Source organism: Salmo salar, chromosome ssa27 (assembly GCF_905237065.1).
Source record: "Salmo salar chromosome ssa27, Ssal_v3.1, whole genome shotgun sequence".
In the NCBI taxonomy this organism is placed as follows: domain Eukaryota; kingdom Metazoa; phylum Chordata; class Actinopteri; order Salmoniformes; family Salmonidae; genus Salmo; species Salmo salar.
Window position 1 is genome coordinate 31343390 of NC_059468.1, and position 22113 is coordinate 31365502.

Here is a 22113-nt window from a genome sequence, read left to right on the forward strand (position 1 = left end):
TGGCGGGCAGCTCTGGTGACTGTTGACTGGCGGGCAGCTCTGGTGACTGTTGACTGGCGGGCAGCTCTGGTGACTGTTGACTGGCGGGCAGCTCTGGTGACTGTTGACTGGCGAGGCTGGGCTGACACACTAGACTCCTGATGCGTGGGGCTGGTATTGGACGTGCCAGCCTGGAGACACGCACCTCCATGCTAGTGCGTCTAGCGGGAAACACCGGACCGAAAGGGCGCACTGGCGGTCTTGGAGGGTTGGGTTGGCATCACCCCTTCCGGCTCGATGCTCACCTTGCCCTGGCACCTGCGGGGCGCTGGTACTGGGCGAACTGGGCTGTGCGTCCGTATAGGCGAGATGGTGTGTACCTCAGCGTAACATGGCGCCCTCCACCTCATACGCACCTCCCTGTAGTCACGGGTAGCTGGCTTACGGCTCTTCCCTGGCCTGGCCAAGCTACCCGTGTGCCCCCCCAATTCTTGGGGGTGCCTCTCGGGTTTCCTACCCAACCGTGTTCCAGCATAACGTTCCCGTTGGTTCCTCTGTCCAGCTGCCTCCACTCTCCTGAGTGCCTCCACCTGTTCCCATGGGAGGCGATCCATTCCGGCCAGGATCTCTTCCCAGGTGTAGGCTCCCTTGCCGTCCAGGACATCCTCCCATGTCCATTCCTCCCTTTTCCTTCTCCTGTGGCTTCCTCCTCTTCTGCTGCTTGGTCCTGGTTTGGTGGGTGGTTCTGTAACGGCTGTCTTCATAAATGGACCAAGGCGCAGCAGGTATGTGAATACTCATATTTAATTACAAATAAGGAGTAAAGCATCCACTTAACAATACAATAAAGGTGACAACAGCTACAGTTCTGCAGGCTAGAAACGCAGTGCAAAAACAACCACCCACAACCCCAAAGAAAAACACACACACCTATATAGGACTTCCAATCAAAGGCAACTCAACACACCTGCCTTCAATTGGAAGTCCCAATCAACAATACAAACATTCCCCATACACAAAACTGCCACGTCCTGACCCCAAAACTAAAACAATAGCTCCATCTGCTGGTTAGGACGTGACAAATAAGCCGTGAGGTGGGGAGATCTCCAAACTAGCTTAATAATATCCTGCAATAAACTCAGGATAGGATTTTGAAAAATCTCTGTTTTGTATTTGTAACATTAAGGCAGTTATATAGTTTAAAATATTACATGACATTACATTTCATAACACTTTACCCAATACATTTAATGTATTCCTTCAGGCCACTACTCCACTATCACATATTTACAATACAACATCCATGTGTACATGTCTGTAGAGTGTGTGTCTCATGTGCATGTGCCTGTGCCTGTGTGTGTCTCTTCACAGTCCTCGCTGTTCCATAAGATGTATTATTTTTATCTGATTCCACTGTTTGCATCAGTTACTTGATGTGGAATAGAGTTCCATGTAGCCATGACTCTATGTAGTACTGTGCGCCTCCCATAGTCTGTTCTGGACTTGGGGACTGTGAAGAGACCTCTGGTGGCATGTCTTGTGGGGTATGCATGGTTGTCTGAGCTGTATGCTAGTATTTTAAACAGACAGCTTGGTACATTCAGCTTGTCAGCACTTCTTACAAAAACAAGTAGTGATGAAGTCAATCTCTCCTCCACTTTGAGCCATGAGAGATTTACATGCATATTATTAATGTTAGCTCTCTGTGTATATTTAAGGGCCAGCCGTAATGCCCTGTTCTGCCCTGTTGTTGAAACAAAAACACTTGTGTCATTTACCAAGACAACTCCTCTGAGTACAAACAATCATAGTACCATGGTCTAAAACAAACCATGAGCCATTCCTGGCTATGACTGGCAAGGAGGGTACACAACAGACCATTATAGAGAGGCCTTATAGAGTATGATGCTCCGAGTGGGTGACCATGTGTGGCAGCGTGACACAGCGGTAGTGCTCCAGCATGGATGGCTTTCACGTTCAGCCACCATGTTTCTCGTTCTCTGCTTGTGCCACTGATTACAGTATAGAAGGCTACATGCAGACTGAGCAACTGTCTCCTTTTCATTGGTTTAATTCACACTTCACTGTGTTAATCAGCAAATGCCGCTCTTTCTCCCACGTCTCTCTTCTGCTCTGTGATCATTGGTGCATCTCTCACAGAGCTAATGGTCAGGAGGAATTCAGTCCCCTGCTGTACCATATGGGAAATGTTCCTCAGCCTTTTCCTGAGACTTCATCGCCTACCAGAGCACTAGATAAACTCATCTGGTGTTACCGTGGTGATGAGTGAAGTGCAGACCTATCTGGCACATTGAAATATTAATTATTGAAAGCCTGGTTAACACTATTGTGCCTAGACAGCTTGAGATGTAAAGGTTGTTACGAGCTAGAGTGGGTGAATCATCATCCCATGCTAGAATAAATCACCTCATTAACTCCATGCCAAGGACAATTTGAAGACAAAAACAACAGTGTCTGTTTAATCTGAGATACATGAATGACTGCTAGCTGCAAATCTACCTTCCATTCAGTATAAGCACAAAGAAATAGAAACTTGAGTTTTAGAGAAACTAAATATGAAAGTATATGAAACCGCTCCCAAAAGAGACAGGAGGAAGCAAGACACAAGAAATGAGCTTCCAGGCCTGGAAATCTGGGATCATTGATGCAAATGAAAGCAGACCTTTATAAATGAGAGAACACAACAAACGGCACCAGCACTGAGTTGTTTATTGATGCTGTTACACAAGATGATAAACACCTTTTTCTATCGCAGCTGGAAGGGGGGGAGACAAGGGGTTATGTGTTTGGAGAAAGTATCACTTTCACTGAATAATGATGCAAGCACAAAACACAGGACAGAGAGAGAGAGACTGTGAGAGATAGAGAGTGAGGGAAATAGGCCTGGAAATCTGGGAACATCGATGTAAATGAAAGCAGACCTCCTTTATATAAATGAGAGAACACAACAAACGGTCTGAGCGTTGAATTGTTTATTGATGCTGTTACATAAGAAGATAAACACCTTTTTCTATCGCAGCTGGTGAGCATAGCCTTGCTATTGAGAGAGGCCGCCGTAGGCAGACCTGGCTCTCAAGAGAATACAGACTGTGCACACTACCCACATAATGAGGTGGAAACCAAGCTGCACTTCCTAACCTCCTGCCAAATGTATGACCATATTAGAGACACATTTCCCTCAGATTACACAGACCCACAAGGAATTTGAAAACAAATCCAATTTTGATAAACTCCCATATCTATTAGGTGAAATACCACAGTGTGCCACCACAGCAGCAAGATGTGTGATCTGTTGCTACAAGAAAAGGGCAACCAGTGAAGAACAAACACCATTGTAAATACAACCCATATTTATTTTCCCTTTTGTACTTAAACTATTTGCACATAGTTACAACACTGTACATAGCTTAATATAACATGTGAAATGTTTCTATTCTTTTGAAACATATATGATTATCTGTTTTACATGCTTTGGTAACCATGCCAATAAAGCCCTTTGAATTGAACTGTGAGAGCGAGACAGACAGAGGAGAGAGAGAGAGAGAGAGACAGAGAAGAGAGAGAGAGATAGAGGAGAGCGAGACAGACAGAGGAGAGAGAGAGAGAGAGAGACAGAGAAGAGAGAGAGATAGAGGAGAGAGAGAAAGACAGAGGAGAGAGAAAGACAGAGGAGAGAGAAAGACAGAGGAGAGAGAAAGATGGAGGAGAGAGAAAAAGACAGACAGAGGAGAGAGAGAAAGACAGAGGAGAGAGAAAGAGGAGAGAGAGAAAGACAGAGGAGAGAGAAAGACAGAGAAGAAAGAGACAGAGGAGAGAGAGAAAGACAGAGGAGAGAGAAAGATAGAGGAGAGAGAGAAAGGCAGAGGAGAGAGAGAAAGACAGGAGAAAGAAAGATGGAGAGAGAGAAAGACAGAGGAGAGAAAGATAGAGGAGAGAGAGAAAGACAGAGGAGAAAGACAGAGAAGAAAGAGACAGAGGAGAGAGAGAAAGACAGTGGAGAAAGAGAAAGACAGAGGAGAAAGAGACAGAGGAGAAAAAGAGAGAGACAGAGAGATGATAATGTTGTGTTGCCTCATTTGAAAGCTGATCTGAATGCTGAAAGGCCATGGAAGGTTCACCTCCACTAAGGGTTTCACAGTCCTTCACATGAACAATGGACCATTTAATTAACTCGCACCGTGTCCTGTCAGAATGAACATACTGTTACACAATCGAGATACTGATTGTAATCAGTGAGTGAACCTTGGGATGATAGAATGTTGATGTAATCAAGAAGATATTATCTTTATATGGCCTGGCTGGTCTAGAGATAATGTAGGTATAGGTTTAAATCCAGCCTACTGCCCTTTCACACAACCCCTCTTCATCTGTCACCACGGTCATCCTCTCTCTCTATCTGTCCCTACTGTCATCCTCTCTCTCTCTCTCTATCTGTCCCCACGGTCATCCTCCCTCTCCAACTGTTCCCACTGTCATACTCCCTCCATCTGTCCCCACGGTCATCCTCTCTCTCTATCTGTCCCCACTGTCATCCTCTCTCTCTCTCTATCTGTCCCCACAGTCATGCTCCCTCTCCCTCTGTCCCCACTGTTATACTCCCTCCATCTGTCCCCAGTGTCATCCACTCTCTCCCTCTCTCTGTGTCCCCACTGCATCCTCTCTCTCTATATTTGTCCCCACTGTCGTCCTCCCTCTATCTGTCCCCACTGTCATCCTCTCTCTCTATCTGTCTCCACTGTCATCCTCTCTCTCTATCTGTCTCCACTGTCATCCTCTCTCTCTTTCCCAACTGTCATCCTCCCTCTCTATCTGTCCCCACTGTCATCCTCTCTCTCTCTTTCTCCACTGTCATCCTCTATCTGTCATCCTCTCTCTCTCTGTCTCCAATGTCATCCTCTTTCTCTCTTTCCCCACTGTCATCCTCTCTCTCTCTATCTGTCCCCAGTGTCATCCACTCTCTCCCTCTCTCTGTGTCCCCACTGCATCCTCTCTCTCTCTATTTGTCCCCACTGTCGTCCTCCCTCTATCTGTCTCCACTGTCATCCTCTCTCTCTATCTGTCTCCACTGTCATCCTCTCTCTCTCTTTCCCCACTGTCATCCTCTCTCTCTCTGTCTCCACTGTCATCCTCTCTCTCTCTTTCCCCACTGTCATCCTCTCTCTCTATCTGCCTCCATTGTCATCCTCTCTCTATCTGCCTCCATTGTCATCCTCTCTCTATCTGTCTCCACTGTCATCCTCTCTCTCTTTCCCCACTGTCATCCTCTCTCTCTGTCTCCACTGTCATCCTCTCTCTCTCTTTCCCCACTGTCATCCTCTCTCTCTATCTGCCTCCATTGTCATCCTCTCTCTATCTGTCTCCACTGTCATCCTCTCTCTCTTTCCCCACTGTCATCCTCTCTCTCTCTCTGTCTCCACTGTCATCCTCTCTCTCTTTCCCCACTGTCATCCTCTCTCTCTCTGTCCCAACTGTCATCCTCTCTCTCTTTCCCCACTGTCATCCTCTCTCTCTCTTTCCCCACTTTGATCCTCTCTCTATATATTTCCCCACTATCTGTTCAATAAAAAAAAACTTTCAAAAATATATTTTAGAAAAAGAGATTATCCTTATCAAACCCCATTATCATAACATAAGATACCCTTTCAACTCTGAAGGTACACTACATCACCAACACTATGTGGACACCCCTTCAAATTAGTGGATTTGGCTATTTCAGCCAAACCTGTTGCTGACAGGTGTATAAAATCGAGCACACAGCCATCCAATCTCCATAGACGAACATTGGCAGTAGAATGGCCATACTGAAGAGCTCAATGACTATCAACGTGGCACCGTCATAGAGTACCACCTTTCCAACAAGTCAGTTCGTCAAATTTCTGTCCTGCTAGAGCTGCCCCGGTCAACTGTAAGTGCTGTTATTGTGAAGTGGAAACGTCTAGGAGCAACAACGGCTCAGCCGCGAAGTGGTAGGCCACACAAGCTCACAGAACGGGACCGCCGAGTGCTAAAGTGCATAGAGCGTAAAATTATCTGTCCTCAGTTGCAACACTCACAACCAAGTTCCAAACTGCCTCTGGAAACAACGTCAGCACAATAACTGTTTGTCGGGAGCTTCATGAAATGGGTTTCCATGGCCGAGCAGCCGCACACAAGCTTAAGATCACCGTGCGTAATGCCAAGCGAGCGTCGGCTGGAGTGGTGTAAAGCTTGCCGTCATTGGACTCTGGAGCAGTGGACGCTTCATCATCTGGGAGTCCGACGGACGAATCTGGTTTTGGAGGATGCCAGGAGAACGCTACCTGCCCCAATGCATAGTGGCAACTGTAAAGTTTGGTGGAGGATGAATAATGATCTGGGGCTGTTTTTCATGGTTCAGGCCCCTTAGTTCCAGTGAAGGGAAATGTTAATGCTACAGCATACAATGACATTCTAGATGATTCTGTGCTTCCAACTTTGTGGCAACAGTTTGGGGAAGGCCCTTTCCAGTTTCAGCATGACAATGCCCCCAGGCACAAAGCGAGATCCATACAGAATTGGTTTGCCAAGATCAGTGTGGAGAACTTGACTGGCCTGCACAGAGCCCTGACCTCAACCCTATCAAACACCTTTGGGATGAATTAGAACGTTGACTACGAGCCAGGCCTAAGCCTGTAATCTGTACATCTTCATCTATTACTGTAGTGCAGGTGAATAGGGTGCCATTTGGGACACAGCCAGGGAGTCCAGGAGAGGGGGAAGACAGACAGACAGACAGACAGACAGACAGACAGACAGACAGACAGACAGACAGACAGACAGACAGACAGACAGACAGACAGACAGACAGACAGACAGACAGACAGACAGACAGACAGACAGACAGACAGACAGAGAGAAAGAGAGAAAGAGAGAAAGAGAGAAAGAGAGAAAGAGAGAAAGGGAGAAAGGGAGAAAGAGAGAGTGAGAAAGAAAGAAAGATGGCTGAAGTATGGAAGGGGACCAATAATGATTCACAATATGATTTGACCTTTCTGCGTACCCCTTGAATTTTAATTTCAATGACTCATTGCAAAGTTCAGGACAGTAGAGAGTGCAATTTACATACTATCCTGTATATATTTTATGATGTACCCTTCAGGGGAGGGACTCGAGGGAGTGAGTGGTAGACAAGAGAGTGTCCCTAAATCCCCAAGCAACTTTTCTCTCTTCTGAAGTTTCTAAGTCTCAAGGCTTATTCCAAGACGCTTTGTTGCGTATTGCTGCCTTTCCCAGGTCGGTGTAGGTACTACACATTTATCTCATTCCCCCACACATCCGTATAGACGCTCAGAAGATTAAAGCATCAAAACATTTCTCACAAAGCAGCTTTCCTCCATCCTCGCCTGTTCTTAAAGAAACACAGAGAGCATTTTTCTGTTTAGTTTCCAGTGGAACTGGTGCCAAAGTAATAACAAAGATTTTATCTTCCTTAAAACCTGTTGCCAGTCACTGAGTGTGGAGCCGTGGAGAGAAAGAGCACCCTATCTAGTCTCATGTGTCATCAAAGGAACAGCCTGTCCACAATCTTTGTCTTTGTCAGGTTCGAGCTTCACAGTGATAAACACATGCGAGGTTAGCTAGCGCATAGCTCTACCTGTTTGGAGGCCAATCCATCGCGCAGCCCAATGCTAACATGACACACCCCATCAATCCAAAGTAAGGGAGGACGAGTCGGGGCGATGCAGAAATCGCCCAGGCGACGCTGAAGACTGACAGCGCATACGTTAAAGAGAAGTAAACATTTTGCCGTCCATAATCAGAACACTGTACAGCTCTCTGCATCCAATTTCAGACTGGCCTGGCTAGTCACTGTCAGACAGGTAAATTGGGGACATGGAGTGACATTTAAAGGTGATAGGTACGGCCCTTTCTTTTGCATCTTACGGTGTGAAACAAGGACATGTCTTGCTGTCAGGACAGCTCAATGCCTCAGCGGCCTGTTAGAGCTCAATGCCTCAGCGGCCTGTTACAGCTCAATGCCTCAGCGGCCTGTTACAGCTCAATGCCTCAGCGGCCTGTTACAGCTCAATGCCTCAGCGGCCTGTTACAGCTCAATGCCTCAGCGGCCTGTTACAGCTCAACGCCTCAGCTGCCTGTTACAGCTCAATGCCTCAGCGGCCAGTTACAGCTCAACGCCTCAGCGGCCAGTTACAGCTCAATGCCTCAGCGGTTACAGCTCAACGCCTCAGCGGCCAGTTACAGCTCAATGCCTCAGCGGCCAGTTACAGCTCAATGCCTCAGCGGCCTGTTACAGCTCAATGCCTCAGCGGCCTGTTACAGCTCAATGCCTCAGCGGCCTGTTACAGCTCAATGCCTCAGCGGCCTGTTACAGCTCAATGCCTCAGCGGCCAGTTACAGCTCAACGCCTCAGCGGCCAGTTACAGCTCAATGCCTCAGCGGTTACAGCTCAACGCCTCAGCGGCCAGTTACAGCTCAATGCCTCAGCGGCCAGTTACAGCTCAATGCCTCAGCGGCCTGTTACAGCTCAATGCCTCAGCGGCCTGTTACAGCTCAATGCCTCAGCGGCCTGTTACAGCTCAATGCCTCAGCATCATGTGGCGAAGCCTTCGTTACTCAATCCCCTTCTAGCTTCCCCCTTAGCTAATATTACAGCTTCTCTCCCTCCCTATACAGAATCCCCAAACATTTAGATCCCAATAATGAACAGAATGAATCCCTCTCCTAACACACCTGGTGAGGAGGGAGAGTGAAAGTCATTTCTCCTTAAATCTAGAAGCTCTGCTTCAGTACTTGGTGAGGCAAACTTAAACTATGCACTGTTCTCCTTGTAGATTTGAGGATAGTTTAAGACTTGAGGATAGTTTAAGAATATTGAACTAGAAGCAGAACTAGTTTTCTGCCACGGAAGGGACTGATATTGTGATCTTCCCAACCTCAGAAACACCTTTAACAAATCCAGGCTCTAAAGCACAGAGTCAAGAAGATGCCCTCGTCCTTCAACCTGTCTTGATTAAGCCTCCAACCCACATTTCTGGTGCTTCTCCCCATAGGAGTCCCAGATCTCATACAAACCACAGCTGCTCCGCCATCTAGTGGTCAAGGTAGAAACAACAACACAGGGGGGAGTGACAGCGTTCGATTCCCCCACTCAGCTGTGTCAGCAAGGTAATAAAAGGCTCTGGAAGAGAAGACAACTCACTCTGTGGAATTGTGATGCATGGCCCTGCTGATTACAGGCGCTTTACATAACCATGCAAATGTGATTTGGGTGTCTGGACCCAACCAAAGCTCTGGGCAGAGAGAGAAAGCGAGCAAGAGAGCGAAAGAGAGAGCGCGAGAGAGCATTTGGCCAAATAAGGCCACCACCACTCAGCAGCTGCTTTTCAAAAGAGCCCATCCCTCGTCCACTTAAATACGGTTATTTATCTCATAAAAAAGGTATATGATTGAGAACGCCTCTCTACGGACTGAGAAAATGAATGTGTCTCGTTCTCTCCATCCCTCTCTCCCTCAGAGACGAGGGACATTTTCTGCTTGGTTAGAGTACAATATGAGCTCTCGGGGAGTCGTGTGTCTGAGTGTTTATCAAGTCAACGGAGTAGCAGGGATTTCTACTGGTGTGACCTAAATCCTTTATTCAGCTCTTTAATAAACAACACAATATATGGTAATTCCCTTAGTGGGCATCTAGCCAAGCTTATAAAATCTTCTCCAAGTCTGTCCAAGGCTGTACTCCACCACAGATTGACGCTATGTTTGTTTACTGCACCAGACCGATGGCTTACTAAAGATACAGTATTACATCGGCACCTAGATATTACATAATAGAGGCTGATGTTTTTCCTTGGTCACCTGAACTTCAAACAAGGAAATCCTTTCTTTGCGGTAATGGGACCTGACCAGGAAAAACTCTGGCCCCAATCATAGCCTGATACCAGGACCCAAAGTTTTACCAGGCCAGGTAGTCACATGGTGATAAAAAAAACTGGCCCTGCACATAACATAACACTTAAACACTAGGTAAGGTCTTGGTTGGCCGTGCTAAGAAGACAGAAATCCTAGGTAAGGTCTTGGTTGGCCGTGCTAAGCCGACAAATCCTAGGTAAGGTCTTGGTTGGCCGTGCTAAGAAGACAGAAATCCTAGGTAAGGTCTTGGTTGGCCATGTTAAGAAGACACAAATCCTAGGTAAGGTTGGTTGTGCTAAGAAGACACAAATCCTAGGTAAGGTCTTGGTTGGCAGTGTTAAGAAGACACAAATCCTAGGTAAGGTCTTGGTTGGCCGTGCTAAGAAGACAAATCCTAGGTAAGGTCTTGGTTGGCCTTACTACAGTAAGATGATAGAAGGTAGCTAGCTAGCATCCTTACCGTGCAGAGGTCCCTGTACTGCATCTTCTGGAACTTGGTGTCGGCGTTGCCTACGCAGAGCTCCACGTATCCCAGAACCGCCTGGAACATAGTGTTATGGATGGCCTGGGTGAAGTGCATGTGGACCTGGTCCATGGCCGTCTATGGAGAGAGGAGACACAAGGTTATTATGGGGGACGGATAGTGTCATGACATAGCAGTGTTGTGGATGGCCTGGGTGAAGTGCATGTGGACCTGGTCCATGGCCGTCTATGGAGAGAGGCACAGGGAAACAGATCATTTTTGGGGACGGATAGTGTTGTGACATGGCATGAACACCAGCACAGTCAAAGGGTTCCATCTGAGATGTAGCCCAGACTACAGATTCATTAAATGTTTGCTCCTCTGCACTTTATCAAAAAACTAAACCAACCCCAGAGACAAATCTGGCCCTTATTTTCCTTGAAATACTCTGCTAAATAAAGAGCTTTATTTTTCCTCTGTGATTCGTTTCTCACCCAGTGTCTGATCATTAATCAACGTCAACACAATAGCACAGAGAGCAATGTTATGCATCTGAAGATTGGCCAATCAGCAGGTTAACGGCGTCTTTACCGCTGAACTGGAGGCAGTACTAAGTGATTAAGAACTGCATGGGTTGTTCCCCAAATCACCCCCTATTCATTACATAGCACACTCCTCTTGACCACAGCCCTATACTCAAAGGGCTCAAAAGAAGTGCACTATATAGTGAATAGTGTGCATTTGGGAAGCAACCATGGAAACACAACCGTTCGCTAACAAGTACTTCTGAATGTACCAGGTACCCGACAGATGAGTCCATTAGACAAATGGAATAATACAAGTAAAGAAATGCAAACAAAAATACTCGCAAAGACAAGGTGTAAACAGTATTGCTGAGCGGTGTCCCAAATGGCACTCTATTCCCTATATAGTGCACTACTTTTGACGAGAGCACATATGCACTATATAGGGAATAGGGTGTCATTTGGGACGCGTACCTAGACTCATTAAGCTAATGGCGGCACACAAGGCTGAGCCACACGGAGAGGAGCAGGGAGCTGCTTGTTCACCCGAAGGAAAATTAATTTATATCAAACTGAACACGGCCTTGCTATGATGAGACCCTTTCAGCTTTGAAGCCCTAAAGTCACCATTGTTCTGTGTGCATAGATAAGGGAGCGCGACACAAAATACAAAAGTGTGTGTGGTGTGTGTGTCTGGGCATGCATGCGTACGTGCAATCACCCACACAAAGAGTGAAAGGGCCTTGAGCCAGGCCAACAATAGGTCCTTGAGTTTCAGAGCCGGCACTATTCTCACTACTCAGTATCACCGCCCTGCCTTTGAAGAAGGTGTTTATCATTATGGAGAGTACAACCATTGTGATTGTGGATAGCCTACTCTAAAAAGCTGATGATCTGCAGATGACGCAGTCTCTGAAGCTAAGGGCCACTCTCGCCTCATGGCTGAGGGCTGTCAATCATACTGAGACACTAATCATCACGTAAGCACGTTTTTGTTTTCCACATGAGTAGCTCCGTAAATGGGAAAAATACACATGGCATGGGAATTGGTAGACAGTCTCTTTATGGCTTCTCTAACTAACCTCTTTCATTCATCACCATCATTATACAGTGTATTGTTTTGATGAGTTTGTAAATAGACATTTGATTGGCCAACAGGAATTCTTTCCCAGAGTTGCTATCTCTCTCCCAGGAAGGCAGGCCGATCCAGAGCGCTGCGGGTGGTCTTCACTTCATCCTTCACACAGTTACTGAGTCTGACTGACACACACACAGAAAAGAATCCCGCAGCAACAAGTCATGTGTTACGTCCTGACCATAGTAAGAGGTTATTTTCTATGGTAGAGTAGGTCAGGGCGTGACAGGCGGTGTTTTGTGTTTTTCTATGTTTTGTATTTCTATGTTTAAGTTCTAGTTTTTCTATTTCTATGTTGTTGTTTTTTGGGTTGATCTCCAATTGGAGGCAGCTGGTCCTCATTGTCTCTAATTGGAGATCATATTTAAATAGGGGTTTTTCCATCCTGGGTTTTGTGGGTTATTATATTCTGAGTAGTGTTTGTTTCTCTCTGCGTCACGGTTTGTTGTTTTGTCAATTCAGTTATTTATGTCTTGCAAAGTTTCACAGATTTAATAAAAATGTGGAACTACAACCACACCGCACTTTGGTCTGCTCCTTTCGACAGCCGTGACAACATGTCAAATTATTATGTGGATTATATTACATTTTTGTAGGGGTTGATACATTTTTTGTTATGGCAAATCAAAATGACAAACGTTAGAATACTTAAAACCTTGAATACACTACAAGATTGCATTTCCTGCTGCGCATTTAGTCCAGACACTGACAGTCCCCTGAACAAAGCATTTAGTCCAGACACTGACAGTCCCCTGAACAAAGCATCTAGTCCAGACACTGACAATCCCCTGAACAAAGCATTTAGTCCAGACACTGACAGTCCCCTGAACAAAGCATTTAGTCCAGACACTGACAGTCCCCTGAACAAAGCATTTAGTCCAGACACTGACAGTCCCCTGAACAAAGCATTTAGTCCAGACACTGACAGTCCCCTGAACAAAGCATTTAGTCCAGACACTGACAGTCCCCTGAACAAAGCATTTAGTCCAGACACTGACAGTCCCCTGAACAAAGCATTTAGTCCAGACACTGACAGTCCCCTGAACAAAGCATTTAGTCCAGACACTGACAGCACCTGAATAATGCATTTAGTCCAGACACTGACAGTCCCCTGAACAAAGCATTTAGTCCAGACACTGACAGTCCCCTGAACAAAGCATTTAGTCCAGACACTGACAGTCCCCTGAACAAAGCATTTAGTCCAGACACTGACAGTCCCCTGAATAATGCATTTAGTCCAGACACTGACAGTCCCCTGAATAATGCATTTAGTCCAGACACTGACAATCCCCTGAACAAAGCATTTAGTCCAGACACTGACAGTCCCCTGAATAATGCATTTAGTCCTGACACTGACAGTCCCCTGAATAAAGCATTTAAAAAATATATACCATCTCGAAGACAGTTGGGTGGGGTGGGGAGCTTTACTAGTGATAATGGAAAAGCTTTACTAGGGATTACAGATCTGTGATTCCGTGTTGGTAGTGGGGGGGGGAGACAGTGTAAAAACTACAAGACACTTCCCTCAACATGGGGAAAATAATATTAACCCAGGTATGACTCATCACTCCTGATCCACACACACACACAGAGAGAGAGACAGAGAGAGACAGAGAGAGACACAGACAGAGAGACAGAGACAGAGAGAGACAGACAGAGAGACAGAGAGAGAGAGAAAGGAGAGAGTGGGAGAGAGGAGAGAGGGATAGAGGAGAGAGGGAGAGAGGAGAGAGGGAGAGAGGGATAGAGGAGAGAGGGAGAGAGGAGAGAGAAACAGGGAGTACAATACAGAGGAAAGGGGCGTGACTCAGAAATTAATCACCGCACATCAACAGAGAGAGAAGTTAGGGAGACAGGCAGTGGTGTAAAGTACTTAAGTAAAAATACTTTAAAGTACTACTTAAGTAGTTTGTGGGGCTATCTGCACTTTACTATTGATATTTTTGACTACTTTTAATTCACTACATTCATAAAGAAAATAATGTACTTTTTACTCCATACATTTTCACTGACACCCAAAAGTAGTCATTACATTTTGCATGCTTAGCAGGACAGGAAAATGGTTCAATTCACACACTTATCAAGAGAACATCCCTGGTCATCCCTACTGCCTCTGATCTGGTGGACTCACTAAACACAAATTCTTTGTTTGTAAACTATGTCTGAGTTTTGGAGTGTGCCCCTGGTTATCCGTAACTTTAAAAAACAAGAAAATTGTTCCTACTGGTTTGCTTAATATAAGGAATTTGAAATTATTTATACTTTTACTTTGATACTTAAGTATATTTTCGCAATTACATTTACTTTTGATAGTTAAGTATATTTAAAACCAAATACTTTTAGAATTTTACTCAAGTAGTATTTTACTGGGTGACTTTCACTTTTACTTGAGTCATATTCAGTTAAGGTATCTTTACTTTTACTGAAGTATAACAATTGGGTACTTTTCCACCACTGGACGGGTAGAGGGAGAGAGAGAGCGAGAGAGAGAAAGAGAGAGAGACGTAGTGGAAAAAAAGGGGAGTCGGGGAGGGAGAACAATATAGACGGAAGAGGGGGAGAGAAAGTGGGGAATGGAAGACAAAATGATGAGGACAGAAGCCGTCAGAGCAGAGCAGATATCTGTTGACAGAGGATGGATCTCTCACCTGGCTCTTTCCCAGGACGGTGTACGCCAGCTGAACTCTGGTGTAGTGGGAGACGTCAAAGTGCTTGCAGGTTTTGGACAGGGCCACATCCAGCTGCTCCTGTTGGGTGGGTAGAGGAGGAGGGGAAGGGAGGGATGGAGGAGAGAGGGATTAGAAGTGTTAAGACCAGGGATTTGGACATGAATCAACTCCTAGGGCCAAGACAATTAGCAACAGCTGCCATAGCGGAGGGCTGAGGCCGTCCCAAATTGTATACTATTCCCTATATAGTATACTACTTTTGACCAGGACCCATATAGCTCTGGTCAAAAGTAGTGCATTATGTAAGGAATTGGCTGGCATTTGGGACGCAGGCTACATGTCAGTCACAGAGAGCCAGGGAGAACCAGGGGGAAGAGAGATACGCACTCAGCCTCCCCCAAGGTCAAAGGAGCCCCACCATTGATGTTAAACAGAGCTGCTGGCTGAGATAAATACAGGGAAACAGGTCGGGTAGAAGGATGAAGAAGACTACATTTTATTTACGGCAGAACATTTTGTTAATGTACTTCTATCTAACAATGGAAAGCAGAGAAAGTATATTATAAAGGAATATCACACTACGGAAGTTTCATTTGAGAAAGCAAAATACTGTACATTCTACTCATTTTATAAATTACAGTACAGTATGTTCAATGTACGTTGAGATATGAAAATACTGTAGTGTTTTAACTTTTTTCCGAATACCAAATACTTTCTAATTATGAACATAAACTCAGCAAAAAAAGAAACGTCCACTCACTGTCAACTGCATTTATTTTCAGCAAACTTAACATATGTAAATATTTGTATGAACATAACAAGATTCAACAACTGAGACATGAACTGAACAAGTTCCACAGACATGTGACTAACAGAAATGTAATAATGTGTCCCTGAACAAAGGGGGGGTCAAAATCAAAAGTAACAGTCAGTATCTGGTGTGGCCACCAGCTGCATTATGTACTGCAGTGCATCTCCTCCTCATGGACTGTACCAGATTTGCCAGTTCCTGCTGTGAGATGTTACCCCACTCTTCCACCAAGGCACCTGCAAGTTCACTGACATTTCTGTGGGGAATGGCCCTAGCCCTCACCCTCTGATTCAACAGGTCCCAGACGTACTCAATGGAATTGAGATCCGGGCTCTTCGCTGGCCATGGCAGAACACTGACATTCCTGTCTTGCAGGAAATCACGCACAGAACTAACAGTATGGCTGGTGGGATTGTCACGCTGGAGGGTCATGTCAGGATGAGCCTGCACGAAGGGTACCACATGAGGGAGGAGGATGTCTTCCCTGTAACGCACAGCCTTGAGATTACCTGCAATGACAACAAGCTCAATCCGATGATGCTGTGACACACCGCCCCAGACCATGACGGACCCTCCACCTTCAAATAAATCCCGCTCCAGAGTACAGGCCTCGGTGTAACGTTCATGCCTTCGACGATAAACGCGAATTTGACCATCACCCCTGGTGAGACAAAACCGCGATTCGTCAGTGAAGAGCACTTCTTGCCAGTCCTGTCTGGTCCAGCGACGGTGGGTTTGTGCCCATAGGCGATGTTGTTGCCGATGATGTCTGGTGAGGACCTACCTTACAACAGGCCTACGAGCCCTCAGTCCAGCCTCTCTCAGCCTATTGCGGACAGTCTGAGCACTGATGGAGGGATTGTGCGTTCCTGGTGTAACTCGGGCAGTTGTTGCCATCCTGTACCTGTCCCGCAGGTGTGATGTTCGGATGTACCGATCCAGTACAGGTGTTGTTACACGTGGTCTGCCACTGTGAGGACAATCAGCTGTCCGTCCTGTCTCGCTGTAGCGCTGTCTGAGGCGTCTCACAGTACGGACATTGCAATTTATTGCCCTGGCCACATCTGCAGTCCTCATTCCTCCTTGCAGCATGCCTAAGACACGACCCTGGGCATCTTTCTTTTGGTGTTTTTCAGAGTCAGTAGAAAGACCTTACTTGCCTAAGCTGTTAGTGTCTTAACAACCGTTCCACAGGTGCATGTTCATTAATTGTTTATGGTTCATTGAACAAGCATGGGAAACAGTGTTTAAACCCTTTACAATGAAGATCTGTGAAGTTATTTGGATTTTTACAAATTATCTTTGAAAGACAGGGTCCTGAAAAAGGGACGTTTCTTTTTTTGCTGAGTTTATATGTACATGAACAGATCTATATTACAGTAACTATGACAGACTGAAAAGATGGTGGTGCTATTGTTAAAATATGATTGGTGAATTTAAACAAATTTGCTTTATTCAGATGGCTGGCTACATTGCATTTCCATAGAGGCCCGGGTTGAGAGAGGAGTCTTATGTATGGTAGAGAAAGCAGGATTAGAGAGCATGATGAGAAAAATGTTTTGAGGATTCACGGAGCTAAAGCTACCAGGGGGAGCTCCACGCAAGACTTCCAAATTACATCTATACAGCAGATCAATGTCGAGACCAAGACACCGCTCACTGCAGGGACGGTGTCGCTCTCGCTCTGTGTGGGTGTGTGTGTGTGTGTGTGTGTGTGTGTGTGTGTGTGTGTGTGTGTGTGTGTGTGTGTGTGTGTGTGTGTGTGTGTGTGTGTGTGTGTGTGTGTGTGTGTGTGACCATGAGTGACCATGAGCTCTCAGAGGAGTGCATTTACTCACACAGTCAAGCTATGTGTCGGCGTGTGTGTGCGTCATACATTCACATGGACCCCAGGTAATGAACCTCCCTAAGCGTGGATGTTGGAAAATTGCATTGAATACCATTCTCCAGACATAATTATTAAAATATGGCTTTAATTAAATGGATAATATTAACTATGTTTACCACTCTAGCAGTAATGGCTTTTTGAATATGTCAATATGTAGCAGGGAGAACTGAAAAATAACAACTCAAAATTTCAAGACAAAACACCTTTTCCCTCTTTTTAGATGTAGGCTTTAAGAAAAATGACATGGAATATTTCATATGTTTAGTATCAAACAACCTTTGAGATGTGTGAGAAATCGCAGTGTACTCAATCAATAGAAATAGTAAGAAAAGCTCCTATGTGTAAAGAGCCGTGATGGAATAGGTAACACACCCAGCAATAAGCACATGTATGCCTCCTCACAGGAGACCAGGGTTCAATCCTTGTGGCCTCTTCTCATCGCTCCGTCTCTCCCACCTTTTCATTACGGTCTCAATAAAGACATCAAAATACTGAAGGTAGGGTGGATTTCCACTATTTTTTAAATGAAAAATAAGAACAAAGAGAAAAGAAAAGCTCCTACATACCTCTATCTGCTCAAGAGTGTCTTGTAGCTTGGAATTCCAGGGAGAGGACATTGTTAGGTCAGTTCCCTGCTGATCACCTAAACACGAGTCAAGGCTTCACTTGGACTCTATCAGTGACCTAGAACTCTCATGTACCACTCATTCCTATATCCTGACCCACAATGTGTGGCATATGGCATGTGGACACCATGCTCTGTCACACATACTGTAGCAGTGCTGAGCGATTAGTGCTTTTTGAGGTCGGTTTTGTTTCGGTTCGATTATTTTTTTTAAGTAATCACGGTTGTCGATTTCAGTTTCAAAGTCGTTTTTTTTTACATTTAAATGCATTATGAAATAATGACATTACAATGATTTTCGAGCTTTTTAATGTACCTTCTAAAGCCAAAAATAGTGAACATTCCATTGCCGAAACATTGAAAATATTCCATTGTCTCTATCAGGTCTACATTGGGTAGACATCAAATGAAAAATAGGAAATTAATATGAAATAATAAAATATTTCAGTTGTGTATATTACTTTGTTTTTATCTGATTACTTTATTTTTCATTCATTAAAGTCATCATCCTATCTCTGCCCAGGCAGTAGCAGCCAGTCAGCCAGACCATCTAACGTTATCTATGTGCTCCCCATACTTTAGTCATACTATTATACCAAATATTCAATCCGCATCCTGTCCATAATGTCGATGCATACTGTCCATCACATATATACTAAACAAAAATATAAACACAACAAGGAACAATTTAAGTTACAGTTCATATTTGGAAATCAGTTATTTGAAATACATTTAGTAGGCCCTGTGGGAATACAGATATACATCTGTTGGTCACACATACCAAACATTTTTAAAGAATGGGCCTCACAATGGGCTTCAGGATGTCGTCATGGCATTTCTGTGCATTCAAATTACCATCGATAAAATGCAATTGTGTTCGTTGTCCATAGCTTATGCCTGTCTATACCATCACCCCACCGCCACCATGGGGCACTCTGTCCACAACATTGACATCAGCAAACCGCTCGCGACCACACGACTCCATACACGTGGTCTGTGACTGTGAGGCCGGTTGGACGTACTGCCAAAATCAAGTTGGAGGTGGCTTATGGTAGAGAAATGAACATTCAGTTGCCTGGCAAACGCTCTGGTGGACATACCTGCAGTCAGCATGCCAATTGCACGCTCCCTCAAAACTTGAGACATCTATGGCATTGTGTTGTGTGACAAAACTACACATTTTAGTGGCCTTTTATTGTCCCTAGCACAAGGTGCACCTGTGTAATGATCATGTCACACCTGTTAGGTGGATAGATTATCTTGGCAAACGAGAAATGCTCAGTAACAGGGATGTAAACAAAATTGTGCACAAAATTTGAGAGAAATCATCTTTTTGAGCTGGGATCTTTAATTTCAGCTCATGAAACATGGGAGCGACACTTTACATGTTGCGTTTATATTTTTGTTCAGTTTATATATTTATACTTCGGACTCCGATATTGCTCATCCTAATATTTCTATATTTCTTAATTACATTTTTTTACTTTTAGATTTATGTGTATTATTCAATATTACTGCACTGCTGGAGCTAGGAACACAAGCATTTCACTACACCCGCAATAACATCTGCTAAATATGTGTATGCGACCAATAACATTTTATTTGATTTGATTTATTTAGCTAACCTGCCTAGCTAAAGTACACTGCATAGCGGTCTGACAAAATCATTTTACTAGTTCTTCAAAATCATTTTACTAGTTCTTTAAAGTAGATAAGGCTAACTGATCACAAACTGTCTGTATCCCTCTCTCTCGTCATTGTGTTGTGTACATTCCTCTTTCAGGCGTAAAAGTGTATCCGTCCAGAGATCTGTATATAATGACGAGATGGCTCATGTCTCCGCCCTAACAATGAGAGTCGTTGTCCAAAAGGCAGGAAGACAGGCGACAAGCTTAGGTCCAAAATAAGCCATAGAAATGAACTGGACTTATTTCGTACAGATTTTGGAGAGAGTGAAACCTCTCACTTCGCCGTCTCTTCTCTGATCCTATGTCCGAGTGGGAAAAAAACAGGCGCAATGGTCATTGTAGCTAATTACCACATTTCTGCGACAAACTAGGTTGAATATTTGCTTAATATTTGCTACAACTCCCTTGCACCCAGTGTCTAACATAGTTCTTAATTTCTCTCGTGAATTATTTGATTTCTCTCTAGAGAAATTGGGCTCACAAAAAAACCTAACTAAATAGAATTCAAGTAATTGAACTGACGTCGGTCAATTAGTTGTTTAATAACCAAAGAAATGAAGAATTTCAGTTAATAGCTCAGCACTAACACATGGAGACAGGAAAGGAGCCATTGTCCAGTTTGTTTGGAGTAACACAGCCTTCTCACAAATGATATTTCCTAACCCATTACCATGTCCTTCTCTGGTGAATGGCAACACCTTGAACACCTGCGTGTGGTGTAGTCTAAGTGCTTGAATTGCTTCGCGAACCTGCCATTTCTGACAAAGAACATTGCGTCAATACTTGATCTAGTCTTTATTGGTTGTTTCCTTCTTGCAGTTGTTGTTGTTCTTTCAATAGCTGTCTTAACTAAAAGTAACATTGGATAAAACTGAAAGCATCTGCTAAATAAGAAGTATTATTGCTGGTCCTGAACTGTGCCAACACATTAACGAGATGCTACGTTATTCCTTTACTGAGGTCTCTTTCAGGTCAACTCTAAAACAGAACACTTAGGATGAGTCTCAAGAGGACACAGCGCCCTTAGGGAGTGTTTGTGTTGTTTGTGGCTGACCCTTAACAAATCGCTGCTAAAGCACTTCAGCCATGGTAGTGGCAGAGACAGGGCAGGCAGAGACTTCAGCCATGGTAGTGGCAGAGACAGGGCAGGCAGAGACTTCAGCCATGGTAGTGGCAGAGACGAGAGCCATGGTAGTGGCAGAGACAGGGCAGGCAGAGACTTCAGCCATGGTAGTGGCAGAGACAGGGCAGGCAGAGACTTCAGCCATGGTAGTGGCAGAGACTTCAGCCATGGTAGTGGCAGAGACAGGGCAGGCAGAGACTTCAGCCATGGTAGTGGCAGAGACAGGGCAGGCAGAGACTTAAGCCATGGTAGTGGCAGAGACAGGGCAGGCAGAGACTTCAGCCATGGTAGTGGCAGAGACTAGAGCCATGGTAGTGGCAGAGACAGGGCAGGCAGAGACTTCAGCCATGGTAGAGGCAGAGACATGGCAGGCAGAGACATGGCAGGCAGAGACTACAGCCATGGAAGTGGCAGACAGGGCAGGCAGAGACTACAGCCATGGTAGTGGCAGACAGGGCAGGCAGAGACTTCAGCCATGGTAGTGGCAGAGACAGGGCAGGCAGAGACTTCAGCCATGGTTGTGGCAGAGACTAGAGCCATGGTAGTGGCAGAGACAGGGCAGGCAGAGACTTCAGCCATGGTAGTGGCAGAGACTAGAGCCATGGTAGTGGCAGAGACTAGAGCCATGGTAGTGGCAGAGACAGGGCAGGCAGAGACTTCAGCCATGGTAGTGGCAGAGACTTCAGCCATGGTAGTGGCAGAGACAGGGCAGGCACAGACTTCAGCCATGGTAGTGGCAGAGACTTCAGCAATGGTAGTGGCAGAGACATTTTACATTTTAGTATTTTAGCAGACGCTCTTATCCAGAGCGACTTACAGTAGTGAATGCATACATTTCATACAATTTCATTTCATGCATTTATTTTTATTTTATTTATTTTTTTTTTTTTGTACTGGCCTCCCGTGGGAATCGAACCCACAACCCTGGCGTTGCACACACCATGCTGGCGTTGCAAACACCATGCTCTACCAACTGAGCCACAGGGACCATGGCAGGCAGAGACTTCAGCCATGGTAGTGGCAGAGACTAGAGCCATGGTAGTGGCATGTAATTAGTTTAGGTTAAAGAGGCAACATAATACAGACACCACTGAGTCTTAAGTTAAAGGCTGTCTTCTCTTGTCTGCGGTTTTAACCAAATCAGCATCCGTGATTAGACCCACCTACTGCATAATTAACCATATTCGCTGACCTCTCTCAGAACCAACACTTTTAGAGTTCAAAAGTGTCATGGCAAAAGTGTGGTAGTTCAGACAGCTATACTATGGGTAACATCCGTGGAAGACTATTTAGGGTATGAAC

At 45.0% G+C, this 22113-nt stretch overlaps 1 protein-coding gene across 2 annotated transcripts in view; it reads right to left on the minus strand.

Moving 5' to 3' along the window:
* Positions 1 to 22113, minus strand: part of LOC106588944 (syndetin) — a 162624-nt gene that overhangs the window by 51567 nt on the left and 88944 nt on the right. For both annotated transcript variants that reach the window (XM_014178519.2, XM_014178518.2), the window contains exons 9-10: positions 14656 to 14754; positions 10346 to 10486 (exon numbers count right to left, since the gene is read on the minus strand). In XM_014178519.2, coding sequence (XP_014033994.1) covers positions 10346 to 10486; positions 14656 to 14754 — 240 coding nt within the window. The remainder of the gene's footprint in view (positions 1 to 10345; positions 10487 to 14655; positions 14755 to 22113) is intronic.